The sequence below is a fragment of the Mastigoproctus giganteus genome, chromosome 10 (genome assembly GCF_048544385.1).
Source record: "Mastigoproctus giganteus isolate SK-2022 chromosome 10, ASM4854438v1, whole genome shotgun sequence".
Lineage (NCBI taxonomy): Eukaryota > Metazoa > Arthropoda > Arachnida > Uropygi > Thelyphonidae > Mastigoproctus > Mastigoproctus giganteus.
Genome location: NC_143584.1, coordinates 223,175,398 through 223,192,985, shown reverse-complemented (window position 1 = coordinate 223,192,985; position 17,588 = coordinate 223,175,398). Strand labels below are relative to the sequence as shown.

The 17,588-nt window shown below is 34.9% G+C and overlaps 2 protein-coding genes and 1 long non-coding RNA gene across 3 annotated transcripts; 1 reads left to right on the top strand and 2 right to left on the bottom strand.

The window, feature by feature from the left end:
• Positions 1-1,428: 1,428 nt before the first annotated feature.
• LOC150079971 (uncharacterized) lies at positions 1,429-2,181 on the bottom strand. The gene has a single exon (XM_090383297.1). The coding sequence runs from the start codon at positions 2,179-2,181 to the stop codon at positions 1,429-1,431; it is 753 nt and encodes a 250-aa protein (XP_090239423.1).
• A 411-nt stretch (positions 2,182-2,592) lies between these two features.
• Positions 2,593-3,363, bottom strand: LOC150079970 (zinc finger MYM-type protein 5-like). The gene has a single exon (XM_090383296.1). It carries the CDS (start codon positions 3,361-3,363, stop codon positions 2,593-2,595), a length of 771 nt encoding a protein of 256 aa, XP_090239422.1.
• A 5,991-nt stretch (positions 3,364-9,354) lies between these two features.
• Positions 9,355-16,276, top strand: LOC150079969 (uncharacterized). Its single transcript, XR_016547508.1, has 3 exons — positions 9,355-9,424; positions 10,817-10,867; positions 16,234-16,276. It is a non-coding gene; the product is annotated as an uncharacterized LOC150079969 (long non-coding RNA).
• The last annotated feature ends 1,312 nt before the right edge of the window (positions 16,277-17,588 follow it).

The window sequence follows — 17,588 nt, the reverse complement described above, 5'->3', positions numbered from 1 at the left end:
AATCTTGAACAGTATTTCTTAATCAGTATGAATAGCCTAGTAGTTTCCATGAATACTTCCCATTTTGAATTTGCTGTTGATAACATCATCAGTTGGTCCCACTGTACAGAATTTAAAAACTGTCTGAGACCACTGTAGTTACCTCTGTGAAAGCAAAAACCCTTCCCTTTACCCTTGATGGTAGTTACATCTCTGAGTAAATCCCACATCAGTACACTGTGATCACTACCATCTAGTGGTTCCTTTATCTGCAAATTCTTAATGCATGAATAATCACTGCTGATAACCAGATCAAGAGTATTACTCTCTCTCTCTGGTTGCCTCTCTAACGTGTTGCTGTAGAAAACAATCATCCAGTAAATGCACAAGAGTCTTTCTGGTGTGCGAGTGACCAACCCAACATCTGGGAAGTTAAAATCCCCCATTATTAGACAATCTGATTTACTGGCCCACTTTATTTCTCTGTATAGTTGCTTGTTGTACTCACAGAGTCATTAAGCCCATAACACACTCCTACTCTTAATTTTGCTTTCCCAGTGCTTAGTTACACCAAACTGATGCAACATTGCACTGACCATCTCTGTCAACTCGATGCACTTCCTTAGATTTTATGTGTTTCTTAATTAACAGCATACCCCTCCTCCCTTCCTATCCTGCCTGTCCTTCCTGTACACATTGTACACCCCAAATTCCAATTTTTGAACTGCTTATATGTGTGTGTGTGACACTACATTTCTTATATCCCAGCCTTTGATGTCTTGACCAGCACTTCAAGTCCATCAAATTTATTTACTATACACCTAGTTGGCATTTAGTTGGGCAGCTGAGAGCTCGATGGGTACCTCATTTTAATACCTTCAAAGGCATCTACCCATCTCCTTGGTGTACATGCAAGTATACACACACTTATTCTTAATCTTAGTTACCCTAACACAGCCCATGTATTTATTTGTTCCATGATGACCCCCACTATTCCCTGAAAACCCCAGCACCCCATCCTCTATTCTAATAGAAGCAGTGCATGAATCACTTTCACCTGTGCCTGTGGCTACTGCTAACCTTTTAGTCTGTGAATACTCATAAGCTAGCAGTTTTCCGACCCACCTAACACTACCTCAATCACATCAGCAAATATTCTTGCACCCCTTCTATTTAAGTATATCCCATCCATGTAGAAGAAGTCTCTCCTATTAACAAGCATAGACCATGCTGAGAAACATTCGTGTTAACAAGCACAGACCACCAGGGCCGTGTGGTAGATTTTCTCAGTATGATGCAAGTCTTCGAAATGCCGCCCTTAAATGTTTTTTCTTTAAAATAACCTTCGATTGTGATTTTAAAAAAAAAACTGCACAAAATGTACAAATACTATTTTTATTTTGAAAATATAAACTACTTTAAAATAATGATATCAACTACAACAATCTACTACAGTTTTACCCTTCTAACTTTAACTTTAGCAAATTCGTTAATTAGGGATGTGTAGTCTAGAGTGGCAGCCAATGTAGATTCAATAGAAATTAATGACAGATTTCTAAGTTTTGTTTGGCTTATTGAACTTCTTAAGTAGTGTTTTATTAATTTTAATTTGGAAAAACTTCTTTCCCCACTAGCTACAGAGACAGGGAGTGTTAATAAAATTCTCAGAGCTACAACAGTATTCGGATACAAAGTAATTAAGTTATTTTGGCACAAATAATTTAAAACATCCAAAGGTTTCATAGAATATGTTAGCATTCGGGATACATCACGTAATTCTTCTTGAAGATCATTTGCATTTATATCTGATTCATTTTCGACCGAAAGTAGTAACTGGAGACTGGTAAAATAATTTTCTAGCGTTTTGTCATCCATATCCTTGAGTTTTAAAATGTCATATAAAAACTGAAAATTTTTGCTATGGGTTTCCAGAAGCGTGAATCGTTCATTCAGAGAATTAAGGGTAATGTCCAGAATATAATTGAAAAAGTTTATTTTAAATTTATTCTCCTCTGTTAAGGGTTCATCAACAGCTTCTTCATAGTCAAATTGACGCTTTTTCCTTCTGGCTCTAACTTCAGTTTCGGCAGGAAATTCTGTACTGCATTCAAGATTCTCTGCAATCTCGTTAGCAGCAATTTTCATCTGATCATATCCAGATTGTCTATAACTTTTCACTTTTTGTATGGTTTCTGATAACATCCTTACCCAATCTGACAAATTTATAGTTACAGACTGCAATAGCTTCGAGACTGAATTTATTTCAAATAAAATATCATGCCAAAGAATTACACTGCCTATAAACTTGTAATTTTTAATAATTTTTACTAACCCTCTTGCTTTAACTTTAGTTTGTGCATCTCTGTTGACGTCTTCTATTATTTGGAATAATGCATCATAGATTTCGCAAAGTTGAAATCGTAAAGGTTTTAACGCATCTACTCTGCTTGACCACCTAGTAGCACTCCATGGTTTTAGAGTTAATTGTGAAACATTTTTTTAGCACTTCCCAATGCTTTGTAGAACCAGAAAAAAAGTGTAAAGTTCTTGTACAATAGAAAAAAAAAGTTGTTGTTTCTGTAGAAGAAGACGCTGCATCATTCACAACTAGGTTTAAAGAATGACATGCGCAGGGCACATAAAACGCCCTTGGATATTTTTGGAATCGGCGATTATCGAAAAATATTTAGCGATTTTTGTTATTTCGACAGTTTTGCTTAAAATTACATTTCCCAACAAATTTATCAATTCATCTTGTATATTATTGCTTAGATAAGTCACAGACCATTTATCAGACTTGCGTTGAACTTTCCTGATATGTTCTTCCATAACTGGATCAAACTCAGAAAGCAATTCTACCAACTTTAGGAAGTTTCTGTTATTAGGCTGAAACAAATGTTCAGTTGTTCCACAAAAAGCTAAGCATTGTGAGGCCAGTAGTCTAATTAGTGACATAATTCTTTTTAGAACTCCTCTCCAATGCTGAATTTCCATATCCATAATTCGTTGATATTCAGCATCAATAGTTTTTTTCTGCTTTAATCGAACGTCCAATTCTTTCCATGCTCTAAAAGCATTTCTGTGATTTACAGACTTTTCGTGCATTGTGAGGGCTCTTATAAGATTTCCCCAGTCAGAATAGCCTTTTTTGGGCCAGTCACTAATAGCAGACGAATTATCAAATAACATACAACAAAAGCAAAGAACGGCATCATTTGTAACAGAGTAAATCAACCAACTTCTTTCAACGACTTCACCATTGCTCAACACTTTCAAATAATGCGAGGGCGAAAATCTACGCCTTTTTTTATTAATAGGAAACTCGAATTCTTTAATTTGATGTGGACCTCTCTCAACCAGTATTTGACGAGTTTCAGATGACATGCAGAAAGCATTCCATAATGCAGGATCAGAAGGAATTTCGTTTAATATCTCTGGCTGCCACTGCTACTGCTACCCAGCTCTTGATGAACTTCTGATGGTGTTATTTTTTGGCTCTCTTCAACAACTTCTTCTGGAAGTGATTGGGGCGGCACTGAGTTTTTATTTGCCAAATCCAAAGCAGTCGCTGTTGATGTGGACGGCTCATCTAAACAGGACTTTTGTACTAAGAATTCCTTCATAACATAGCTTAGCTTTCTTCCTTGTTCTTCTTTCTTTAAGCGTTTCTTTTTATATTGACTTCCAGACAATTTTTTCCTTTTCTGTTCCATACTGTAATAATAATATTAAATAAAAATTCACAGTCCTTCGCAAAGATGATTAAATGTGATGATGCTTATCATCATCACATTTGATGATGATAAGCAGGGGGGGGGGGTCATTGAAAATGATTAAATATGATGATGCTTATCATGCTATTAAAATAGGGTAGATAAAATAACGATAAAAATGAGTTGCAAAGCTAGTAAGATTTGTAGGTAACAGAACATAATAAATAGATAACGAATATCTGTCAAATTGACAGCTAGCAGCCGTTTTGACATATCCCTTTCTTTAACTTGTTATTGTATTGTCTCCACTTCAACATATATGAATTTGGTAAAAATAGAGCAATAAATAACGAACGCAAAAGTAGGCAAATACAAATATTTCCTAAGCAACTCTCTCTCTATCACACACAGAATGCAAAAGTAGCCCAATATTACCTAAATAACTCTATCTATCACACACAGGCACACGTTCCACACCTGAGATATACCCAGTCCATGCAAATGCTACTTTTTAATTTTGAGTCCCTATTGTCATAACATAATCATTTTCAATGATAATAAGTAACTATAAGTGCTGTAAAAAACAATAATTCTCTTACCTGATCTACTTTTTAAACACAAAAACTGAATTAGTTTAAATGCAAAAATATTATACTGATACAGATATATTATATATCTGATTTACTGATTTAAACACAGCGCAGCCACTTGCCACTTCTCGAGACAAACTAACATTAAAATCAAATATTGTCAATAATTGTAAGCTTAAAGCAGAACTATCAACACGTAACACGTGCAATTGTCTTTTGTGATAATTGCCGCCTCAGCTTTTAGGAGTGGCCGCGCAGTATATTACAAACAAAAATAATAGCTTCGCGCTGTCAGATCAAAAGTCTTTCGGCGAGCGCTCGCCAACAATGCACCTACACCAGAAACCGAAATCAAAGGGTACCTAATGCGCTTAGGCAGAGGCACGCGATAAATCATAAATCGTATACATCAATATCAGAATAACATAGACCAATATAGAAAAGCGTTGCGTAAAGATTTTCAATTATTGAATGGTTCAAACTATTTTGATTTCACTGCTTATGCCGCCCCCTTACGGTGCCGCCTGATGTGGCCGCCTCTCTGTATCATAGCACGGCACGGCCCTGCAGACCATGCTGAGAAAATGAGATTGCACGATTTCTCCAAGGCCTGAATTAATTGAGAAGGCTTTCATCATGTACTCCCTTCTATCGTGTCTGGGCAGAATTCCAGACACTTTCAAATGTAACTCACTACTATTTTTGAACATTGACCTGTACTTGTTAAGTAAGTCTGCAGATCTCCTGCTCTTAATGTCACAATTACAGCAGTATCACCCTTTGTGCCCTTAAAAGATATCTGCTCTACAGCATCATCAACTTTTGCCCCTGGCAGACATACCCTAGTCCTACTCCACCTATCCTTTTACACAGTATATTACCTGTCTCCCTGACAGTAGAGTCACTGACAATAACTAACTCCTGTGGGACCAGCACATTCTGCCTTGGGGATTGCCACTATGTTGCCTGATGCACCAGAGTGAGCTCTGGCATTGAGTGGGGCGAGAGCTTGATGGGTACCTCATTTTAATACCTTCAAAGGCATCTACCCATCTCCTCAAACTCTCATAAGCACCTATCAGAACACTGAGTTGGCACCTAATTTATTGACACTCTCTGCACCTAGCACATCTTCCTTGGCTAGATCATGCCTGTTCTAGCCAAGGAAGATGTAAAATTAAAAATAAAAAAATAATGAGCACAACTAGAACCATAAAGCTACTTATAAAGTATAATATAATATGACAATTAAGAAAATAAAATGGCAAAACACTTATGAAGCTTGTAATTCACGGCTGGAACTTAGCATTAGCATTAGTAGAGGCATATGATGCAAGAAAGCAAGCATATACAGGCATCAGCCAAAAAAAAAAAAAAAAAACCCTGCTCCCATTTCACCAATCCATTTGTTCCAAGTACCTGTCCAGCTCAGCCTTAAATTTATTTAGGCTATCAACTTCCACAACAAAGGATGGAAGTCTTCCCTCAACCAACTACCCGCTGGCTAAAGGCAAACTTCCACACAATCTATTCTACATCTGTCTTTCCTCAATTTCAATTTATGCCCTCTCAGATGATTATTCTGAGCAAGAGGAAGAATTCCATCAGCATTGAGCATGCTCAAACCATTCAACGCTTTATGCACCTCAATCAGATCACCTCACAGGTGCCTAGTTTCCAAACACTGTAATTTGCAAAATTTAAGCCTTTCATCTTAAGAGCAACCCTTTGTTCCATTCATTAATGTACTTGTTGCCCTTCTCTGTACTCGTTCCAACAGCTCTACATCCTTCTTAAAATGAGGCCTCCAGACCTGTATACAGTACTCAAGGTTTGGCCTGACCATTGCCTTATACAAGGTGGCAATCACCTCCTTATCCCTGCTAGAAAAATTCCTGTATATCATTGACAAGACACTATGAGCTACTCTTGCAGACCGTCTGCACTGCTCAGAAAACTTTATATCTGCCTGCACAATTACCCCCAGGTCCTTTTCGTTCTCTACCACTGTCAGTGTAGTACCACAGAGTTGATTCGTCACTCTGGGGTTGCTGCTTCCCATATGTAGTACTTTACATTTGTCAATGTTAAACTTCATTTGCCACCTCTCAGCCCATCTGCTCAACTTTTCTAGATCCTGTTGCAGCAGCGTACTGTCATTAGTGTCCTTAACAACCCTGCCAACCTTTGTATCTTCTGCAAACTTGGACATTAAGCTTGATATACCATCATCAATATCATTTATAAATACAGAAAACAACAATGGACCCAATACTGAACCCTGAGGGATTCCACTAATAACATTAGTCCACGAAAAGCAGTGTCCATTGATTACCACTCTCTGTCTTCTCCCACTCAACCATCCCTTGATCCATAGCAGCAATTTGCCTTCAGTGACACACTTCTCCAATTTGTGCAGCAGTCTTCTATGTGCAACAGTATCAAAAGCATTTCTAAGATCCAAATATATGATATCAAAGTTATTCTTTGCATCCAGTTCCTTTGTAACCACATCATAGTAGCCAATCAAATTGGTCAGGCAAGACTTTCCCTTAACAAAACCATGCTGTGTCCAAGCTATAACTGAAGTCTTGTCTAGTTGATCCTGCAGTGCTTCTTTAACCAGTGCCTCCATTAATTTTCCTGGAATAGAAGTTAAACTAACAGGTCTATAATTACTTGTGTTGCCCGTTGATTCTCCTTTTTGAATTGGGGGTCAGATTTGCACATCTCCAGTCCATGGGTACCTCCCCTGAGTCCAAAGAAGCTCTCATAATTATGGCTAAGGGTTTGCTTACTTCCTTTGCTGCCTCCTTTAATATAACTGGATAGATCCTGTCCACCTCAGGTGCCTTTTTTATGTTTATCTTCAACAATTTTTCCTCCACTTTCCTCTCAGTTATTACAAAATCGTCTAGCTCACTGCCAGAGTTTAACTCACCTCTGGCATTCTCCTCCCTGAATAACTCCTCTTGGGTGAATGTAGATGCAAAATACTCATTTAGTTTGTTAGCCAACTGAGCAGGATGATCAACAGTTGAACCATCAATATCCAGTGGACCAATCTGATTCATCCCTTTCCTTCTAGAGTTTACATAGGTAAAAAACTCTTTGTTGTTTTTCTTTGCATCCTTTGCCAAGGATTTCTCATAATTGCCTTTGCCTGCCTAATTGTGACTTGGTTAGAGACCAGCTTATATCTGTCATAGGCTTCCATATCACCCATTAATTTATATGTATCCCATGCATTTTTCTTCTCTGCCACATGTCTCATTAGTTCATCTGACATCCATTTAGGCCTAAACCTTGAACAATATTTCTTAGTTGGTATGTAAAGCCTAGTAGCTTCCAAGATAAATTCTTTGAATGCTTCCCGTTTTGAATTTGCTGTTGGTAACATCATCAGTTGGTCCCACCGTATAGAATTTAAATACTGTCTCAGACCACCGCAGTCACCTTTACGAAAGCAAAAATCCTTCCTTTTACCCCTGATGGTAGTTACCTCTTTGAGTAAAATCCCACTTCAGCACATTGTGATCACTGCCACCTAGTGGTTCCTTTATCTGCAGATTCTTAATGCATGAAGAATCACTACTGATAATCAGATCAAGAGTATTACTCCCTCTAGTTGCCTCCCGAACATGCTGATGTAGAAAACAATCATCCAATAAATCCACAAAAGCCTTGCTAGTGTGTGAGTGACCAACCCACAAATTCCAGTCAATATCTGGGAAATTAAAATCCCCCATTATAAGGCTCTCTGATTTACTGGCCCACTCTATTTCCCTGTACAGTTTCTTATTATACTCATCAGAGTCATTAGGCCTATAATGCACTCCTACTCTTAATTTTGATCTCCCAATACTTATGTCACAACAAACTGACTCGACACTGCACTGTCCAGTAATGTCGACTGGCTTCACTTCCTTGGATTTTATGTGTTTCTTAACTAATAGCATAACCCCTCCTCCCTTCCTATCCTGTCTATCCTTCCTGTACACATTGTACTCCCCAAATTCCAGTTCTGCATTCCTTATATCTGTGTGACACCATGTCTCTGATATCCCAAAAATATCTGCCTTTGATGTTCTGAGTAATACCTCAAATTCATCTAATTTATTTACCAAACTCCTAGCATTGGTGTACATGCAAGTATACATGCGCCTGTTCCTATTCTTAGCTACCCTAACACAACCCATGTGTTTACTTGTACCGCTATGACTCCCAGCAGTCTCTGAAATACCCTGCATCTTGTTTTCCAGGCTGCTGCTCGTTCCAATAGGAGCAGTGCAAGAATCACTTTCATCTCTGCCAGTGGCTACTGTTAATCTATTTGTCCTTGTATCCCTCCAAGCTAGCTGTTTTCCGACCCAACTAACACTGCCTCGATAGCATCAGCAAATATTCTTGCAATTTTCAATTGCTAGTCTCAATTCAGAATAAACAAAGGATCTTGACTAGGTCTATAAGCTATTTATAGAAAATAATTTAATATAACAGTTAGTCTATAAAGCGGCTAAATATAGCTAAAAAACTTCCCGTTCGCCAGCTCTGTAAAATTTTTAAAACACATGGATTGGATATCCTTACCGATACTAAGTAATAACCCACAAAATCTCTATCTAAGTTAAAATTTAAACTAAGTATAGTAACTAGGAATATAGAGTTACTCTAGAAAATAAGTTAAACTTTTAAAGACAGTTGGCACCCTTTCCATAGTAAGGTAATAATTCCTTTGTAGCTTTGGCATTTCCTTTTTAATTTTTTATCTTTTTTTTTTAAATTGGGTTTATTGCCATTGGTACAGTCATTTGTTATAATTTTATTTATCCAGATTAAATTGAAGTCCCTCTGTCCAGCTGACTCCAACCTCACCTACTGCTTTTTGAATCTCAATCAGAACTTCTCTACACCAGATCTTTGTTTATGTTTTTGTAAATTATTATAAGTTACTTAAAATAATTATGAAATTAAATTTATTTAGTGGGTTTTCTCTTTTTCAACTTTCAATTTATTTATACATGTTAGTAATAATTCTCCTTTCAGGGTACTACTCAACATCTGAGGATTCACGAGAGATCTCTTGATCAGCATCCAGAAGCTTTACTGTATCTCATAAAAAAACAAGAAACTCAACAACAGGTAAGTCAATGGAATTTTAAAAATTATAATTCATATTAACAAATGTTGAGAAAGCTAAAGGTGAATTAAAAAATTAATATTTAATAGTACATATATGGCTTGGTGTCAAGAAATTAAAAATCCCTGCATATGGTGCAATTTCAAAACTTTTTGCTGAAATCAGGTTCCCTGAAATTTTACCACTCAGACAAGAAGCAGTTAAACATTCTTTCTTTTATTTATTACATTTCTTTAGTAATTTATTTCAGTTTTTCCAAAGAAAAATGAAGTGGTTGTTGTCTATTGTTAACTCAGTTCATACCTAATGCCAGCAAATAAGTGATTCCCGCATGTATTGCAACTACAGTGGTATACTATTATATCACCTAAGACATAGTAATGATTGATCATTCTGATAACGTTGAAGTAACTAGTCCAGAGTTAGTACCCCTCGTGTATGCCAGGTGTAAAGCAGATAAAAATCTGATCAATTTAGATAGGGAGTATGGAGTAGTTGCATAATTGGTCCCTTGTTGCAGTGGATCGAGCATAAAATCAGTCCATTACTGAGAGATATTTTCATGTAGCCTAGGCTTCACTGCCTTTCATATTGCAGAGCTGTTCTATCATACTGGAACCACATTTCTGGTTACAGAATTCATGGCAGGTGTTCAGTAGAAATCAGTGGAATAGTCTTTAAGTTAAAAATGATACCTCACCAACCTATGGTCAAATGCTCAACCTTGGTCTTTAGTTGAAGCAGAAAGATCCCCATGATCATGATCGAAAACAGTAAAGCATATGAATTTTTTTATGTTATTAGCCCATTCCTCTTGAACTGCTCCTCATCCATTCATAACATCACTTTGAAAGTTTTGTTTATTGACAAGGGCATAAACAAACTAGTAACAGAAGTGGACACAAAGCTTAACATCACCAAGATAAGATTAAGCATGGTGGGTTCAGAATAAATATAGCCCTTTTGAGGGTTACTCAAAAGGGCTATATCGAAGACCATTATATTTTGATAATATGTGACTGATGCCCACCCATTTCTTGAAGCTCTTGATGGACACTACTAAAAATAATAAAATTAAGATGCCTTCTCTTAGAAAATTGACAGTAATTCTCTTTGCAGAAACTATGCACAAAATGTATGCTTGTATATTCCATTATTTGAACATTCAACTTTTTAAAGAGAAAAATAAGTCAAAACTAAACAATGAAAATACATTTTGAACAGACACAATGATTATCTGCTCTGATGTCAATGATTTCGAAAATGCAAAAAACATTAAATATTTCATTAATTTTGTAATTCTGCAATAAGTTTTAAGTTTACTTAAAGTTTGCAATAAGTTTTAAGATTAAACTATTATTTGTAATTTAATTTTTAGATTTCTTTATTTTTAGATAATCCTGCTCAACAAAACAAAAGTGGAATCATTACAGGAGGAGCTCAAAGTAATTTGTTTATTTTAATTGTATTTCATGAATGAATCTATTTAAAAGATTATTTCTTATAATCAGAGTAAATGTAATGCGTATTCTTATCTAGAAGAAGCAGTTTTGTGAAATCCCTGGCCAAACTGGCCACGAAGGGTGTGTTTACATTATCTCTGCAATTAAAAATATTTATTTATTTATTTATTATAGTGATAGAAACAGTGACTCACTAAATTTATAGAATTTGTTTCTTTTATGGAATTGCGATGACTCGTTAAAGTAAAAATGCTTTAGTAAAGAAGTGTGGTACTATTTTAACACGTATTGAAATTAGTTGAATGAGAAAATAACTGGAAAAAAATGGTTAAGCTGCACCTTGAGTAATCTATACTTTATAGGGCCTCTCTTTAAGAAGGAAGTAGATCTGCTGACCTGTGAAGAGAATGGCAACAAGATTGATGAAGGGAACAAATGGATGCTCTTACCTAGAAAGGCTTCAGTTCTGCAAATTGCAGCATCTTGAGTCTAGGTACCTTTGGGGAGATCTGACTGAGGTGTTTAAAGCTTTGAATGGATTAGTAAGCTGAATGTTAATGGTATTCTTCCACTTGCTAAGACTACACACGAGGGGGCATAAATTCAAGTTGAGGTAGAATGGTTACAGGGAAGATATGTGGAAGTTTGCCTTCAGCCAGTGGGTGGTTGATTGTGGAACAGGTTTCCATCTGTTGTTGTGGAAGTAGATGATGGGTTGAATAAATTCAAGAGAGAACTAGACAAATATGTGGAGGGTATGGATGGGTGAACTGTGTAGGTGTGGATTTTTTTTTTTTTTTTATTTATTATAGTGATATAAATTTTTTTTGGCTGATGCTATATAAGCTAGCTTCTTGCATCATTTGCCATTACTACTATACTGCAACACTACATTATTTTTTTCTGTCATGAGAATCTGGGACCTTTTTTTTTCTCTCCAGTGACAGAGCTTGGGCTTAGGTTCTTTAGAAATGACTAAGCTTATCCACGAGTCAGCCTGTAGTGACTAATATTAATTTTAATGAAATAATTTCACCTAATAGGTGAATCTGTTATTCATTAGAAACTCACAGGCATTATTGTGACCAGTTTCAGACCTATTTGAGGCATTCATCAGACAACAGGTGGCCTCAGTTAGTGACTTTGTGTCAAATTGTCAATGTATCAAATATAAACTAGCAGCCAAGCAATGTGCAGAAGTAAACTTCCAATTGAAAACATAACCTTTGTTACGTATAAATTATAACCCCTATTAGTGAGTTCAATAAAGAAGCATGGTACCATTTCAACATAGTTATTGAAATAGTTTGAGAACATAATGCAAAATTGCATTATATATTTCTGTCATCACTGTTTTGGGAATGATTTTGTTCCTCCAGTGATAGGGAATGAGCTTGGCTTAGGTTCTTTAGAGACATGTTTATCTATGAATTGGCCTAAAATAGCTAATATAATTTTTAGTCAAATAATGTCAACTAGTAGGTGAATTCATTATTCACAAAAAACTTGAAGGCATTGGTGTGACTGGTTTCAGACTTATTTGGCTCACACTGTCACTTGGAGGGACAAAAATGTTCCCAGACAGTCATGACAGAAAACATAATACAGTGTTCCTTTATTTTTTAAAATTATTTTCTCAAAAAAAATACAAGAATACCTTGCTAAATGACATTTCATTATAATAACACTTGAAAATTATCACCAATATTCAGTTTGTGACATCCTTAATCTCATTATTAATGATGCCTTCATTATTTCCAGAAATATTGAAAAAGTTCACTACCATACATCAGCACTCAAATTTGAGTAAAAATAATTTTGGATCCAAAATGCTCATGAAAGGAAGAAGCAGCATGGATGGAAGTTAAGAAATCAAGTGTGAATAGAGAATTTTAAATTACCTTGGACTGGAAGAGTCAGCATATAATATACAAATAAACATAGTGGCGGAGATTTAAAAAAAAGTTTGGATTGAATAATGTTGAGGAGGCTGATGTGGTTGACTTACTTGAATCACATGGTGAAGATTTGACTACCAAAGAACTCCTTAAACTTGAAGACCAAAGAATGCAAGGCAAGGGTGAAGAAATGCCAATGCTGCAGCCCACAAAATTAATAACAACCAAGGACATGTCAGAAGCTTTTACATATTTGGAAAGTCCAATGGTCATCTTTGCTGAAAAAGAAGAAGGCATGTTACAGAGCAGCAGAATTAACAGAATTTAACAGGGACATAAATAAAACACATATACAAATGTTACTGTTGTAGATGTCAATAGACATGGTTAAAAACCTAGTCACCTACAACAGAAGTACCATTGACTATGATTGACTGTGATTATAGGGTTAATGGGGATGGTTACATGTTAAATTAGCATTAGCATTAGTAGAGGCACACGATGCAAGAAAGCAAGCTTATTCAGCATCAGCCAAAAAAAAAAAAAAAAAACACCACCCCCATTTCACCCCTCCATTCGTTCGAAATACCTGTCCAGCTGAGCCTTAAATTTATTTAGGCTATCAACTTCCACAACAAGGGATGGAAGTCTGTTCCACCAACCAACCACCCGCTGGCTAAAGGCAAATTTCCGCACATCTATCCTACATCTGTCTTTCCTTAATTTGAATTTATGCCCTCTCAGGTGATTATTCTGAGCAAGAGGAAGAATCCCATCGGCATTGAGCATGCTCAAACCATTCAAGGCCTTATACACCTCTATCAGATCACCTCACATAAATAAATGTATGCAGTTTCAATCTTCCCTTATAATTACACTTTACATTAACTGTTATTTAGTTAGGCAGTTGTTATGTTATTTATGCAAAACAGGTAAATCTACTATCCCTATTTCTGCATTATGCTCTAACAACTGTTATATTTAAATTTTACTACTTAAATACATTTTACTTAATCAAGGAACTTAATCCTCTATTAAGCAAAATGTACCCATGTTTGTTTTTTATATTGCACTACATTTTGCAATGTTGTATTTTGGAAAGTACTAATTAGAAGACTGTGTTTTTTCAGACTGTCTTCTTTTCTGCTAGAACTTTTGCATATTAAAAAAAAATGCAATGGTGAGCTACATTATTTGCTACTCTTTCTAAAAATATATATGAAAACAAACAAAGGATTGTAAATCATCTTTCTCTCCCATTAAATATCTCTTAGAGCACTGTTTGAAAACACAATGTAGAGGATATTAAAAGAAATGTTAAAAAGGAACTGGTGGTAAGTTCACTTGCTGTGCAAGTTCAGATATTTCTAACAACTTTATGGATGAGTGTTTAGCTAGTCAAAGTAGTTACTTTTTTTGTTTAATTTTAATCTTTGGTTTTCTTTAAACTAACTCAGTCCTGGAACTTAATTGTTAAAACTTGTACATATTATAAAAGTGTGATTAACAAGTTCTGGACTTAATATATATTCTGTTCTTCACTATCAAAATAATCCCTTCAGGACTTGATAAAGTGAATGAGTGAGGTCAGTGATTTTGTTATTGATGGAAGCATTTATGGTACTCTTGTTTTGTAATCTCCTTCAGTAGATCTGTGATTTTTTTTTTTTTTTTCTCTCTAAATCTCTGAAATATCAGGAATTCCCAGCTGTTTGGGCAAAGTTTAGTTTTGGGAACAAGAAGAAATCATAAGTGGTTATGTCTGTAGAATACAGAGGGATGGAGGATCAAAAGCCATGTTATTCTTGATAATAAATTGTTCTACATTCAGACTGGTATAAGCAAAGGAGTTGTGATGGGTCAAACCAATCTGTAGCATGCCATTTTTGAGATGTTTTGTATCATACACTCCAGTATATGCCATTGAACTGTGTAGAAATGCTGATTAACAGCTTGGTTAGTTCAGGGGAACAAATTCTTCATGTGTGATCCCATTGGGGTCAAAACAAAAAATAGTCTATATGCTCTTGACATTCAAGAAAACTTATCGATATTGACCTGAATGTATAACAATTTCTGATCACGAACAAAATTGAATATGAAGCATTCTTATTCCTAGGATTAAAATTCGCACTAAAAGGACCAAGACATCAGAACATTTCAGAGATCCAAGAAATGTTGCTGGATATATATATATATATATATATATATATATATATATATATACATTTATTTTATGGTCAAAAAAATGGAGAAAAATACAATAAAACCTGATAAATCCGGCATCCTCAGGGCCCAGCACATGTTGGTTTTTTAAGATTATACACACAGTTTAGGTATGGGGGGAGGAAAGATAATTATTTTAATACAGTATCTGTGATCCCTATAATCTCCACAAAACAATAGTCACCAGTTAAACCAAAATGTTAACTCATATTGCTGGATTGTAGTAGGTAATGTACTTGCCTTAAAAAATAAAGGTTGCTGGTTCAAATGCTACCTCCTCTATTGGTGTTATAATTTTCCAATATTTTTAATATGAGGTATAAGCAGTATGATATTACTTCTGCAATCCAAATCACCTTAAAAATTAAATACATATTACAGTTCATAGAACTGTACTACATATTAGTACTAAATGTCTCACAAAATGAATGATCTTATATGTTGCAAATACATTGTAATGATCTACAGTCTAGGAAATATGCAAAACAAAGAAATTGGTGTTAAGAAATTATTAATGGAATATAATGCATAAATTGAACACTGCAATGCTATTTTTTTAATACAGTTCAGGAATGTTTTGATCATACATCACCTATTTATATCTGCATATCAACAGGAATAAGCACTATGTCTTGACTGTATGGCAGAAAGAGGTGCACTAAATGTGCTATGATAGTTCTGATATTCTTGCATTACTGTGTATTAGTATGAAACACTGTGTATTTAGAAATACAGCATTTCAGATAAATTAGAATATGCTGTTACACCAAAGCTGTTTATTTTGTGAAAAAACCATTAGTGGGAAAATGTTTAATAGAAAGCAGAGTTATTTCATAAAGTTTGGCTGAAGTTTGTACTGGAAAAAAAAAATTTAATTATCAGAAATGACAAATAGAGAGAAAAGTCAATAAGGGAATTATATGCTAACTCGTTTTTTTAAAACTCAGTATGAGCTATTGAAGTAACTGTAAAATTAAGCATTTTATTAATGTTCAAAAATAGTGTACAAAGTATTGCACTACAATATTGTGTATAATATATTTGTAGGCTGTCTTTATTCTTTTTTGCATTTAATTCTATTATGCTTCATTAATTAAACACAACAAAATTATGTAAAGACAGGTCTTCATAAGACCCCATATATATATATATATATATATATGTGTGTGTGTGTGTATTTCTGTGTGCATGCATGCGATTTTTTTTTTTTTTTTTTTTCTGTAGGCAATTAAAGAAGAGAACAGTTCACTTCAAAAAATAATTCAGGTGAGTTTCTCTTTCAGTCCTGAGACTTTCAGCAAATTCCATATTGCAAATGTGGAATTTGCTGAGGTATTTTTAGACAGTTTTATTTTAAAAATTATATGCAATAAAATTCCAAATTATTCAGTTATGGATTTCAAATTTCTTCTTTCTTTTACTGTTTAATTGCAGTTTACTTTAGTTATTACCAGAACACACCTTTACAACTGGTGTGTTCTGGTAAAAATGACTATTTTTACCATAGTTTCAGGTCTATTTTTACCATACAGGGGCTCACATCTGGTGAGTATGGGCTTGGCACACCCAGGATCCTGAGCTGGATATCATCATTCTTCTCTTTCTTGATGATTCCCTTCTACTTCTGTTCTTCTACTCTTGTTCTCTCTGTCAGGGTAATTCAGAAATTTTTTTTTTGGCTGGTGCAGCATAAGCCTCAGGCTTCCTTGCACCATACGGCTAATGATGATAATAATAAAAATAGTTTCAGGGCTATTTTTACCACAGTTTCAGGTCATCAGAGGTTCTAATTAATTAGAGTATTTAATTGTTATATATAGCATTATCCAGAGTTATTTTTATATTTCCTGTAATTATATGTACAAATCAAACAGTAAATTCCTTTTGCACATTTGCCTCTAAGAAATCGTGAAAACAATTTGTAAAATTGGATCAAATAATAGCTTAAGAATGGCTTTAAAGTATCCATCAGATTAAGTAAAATAAATTTTAAATCTTTTATTTTAAGCATATAAAAAGAATCTGGCAGCATTCTGGCTATTCTGTTACAATCCTAGTCAAAAACAAAGAAAAAGAAATTCCTGACAATTTGCTTAAATATCAACTTGAAAATCAGAGATGGGTAAATTTCTCATTTTCATAAATGACATTGACGAAGGGATAGAAGGCATGATGTCAAAATTTGCAGATTTTTTTTTTTTTTTTTTTTTTTTTGGTGAAAGAGTGCTGGTGCACCCTGCAATTGTGTACAGCACGGGGGTGGGGGTCTTGGATTTGAACATAATCATTTAAAAATATGGATAACATAATAGGAGTGTGATAGTGATTTTTCCCCATCGTTTATGAATTTCATTTTTTCTTCAAATGATATCCATATTTATCATTCTATTTTTTGCATGAAATTTTTTGTGTTATAAACTATACATAAATATATTTGCAGAATAATTCATTGTATTGAATGTTTCGTAAAAGCAGTTTTGTTCAAGTAAGGCTAATAAAGCAATAATAAGAAGGGAAATTGCCTTGTTTTTAGTGCTAGGACCTGTAAATAATTTTGTTATAGCAAAATTTTCATCAGA

Excerpts from the sequence above, each read along its gene's own strand:
- LOC150079971 (XM_090383297.1), bottom strand. The coding sequence starts at position 2,181 with ATGTTATCAGAAACCATACAAAAAGTGAAAAGTTATAGACAATCTGGA.
- LOC150079970 (XM_090383296.1), bottom strand. The coding sequence starts at position 3,363 with ATGTCATCTGAAACTCGTCAAATACTGGTTGAGAGAGGTCCACATCAA.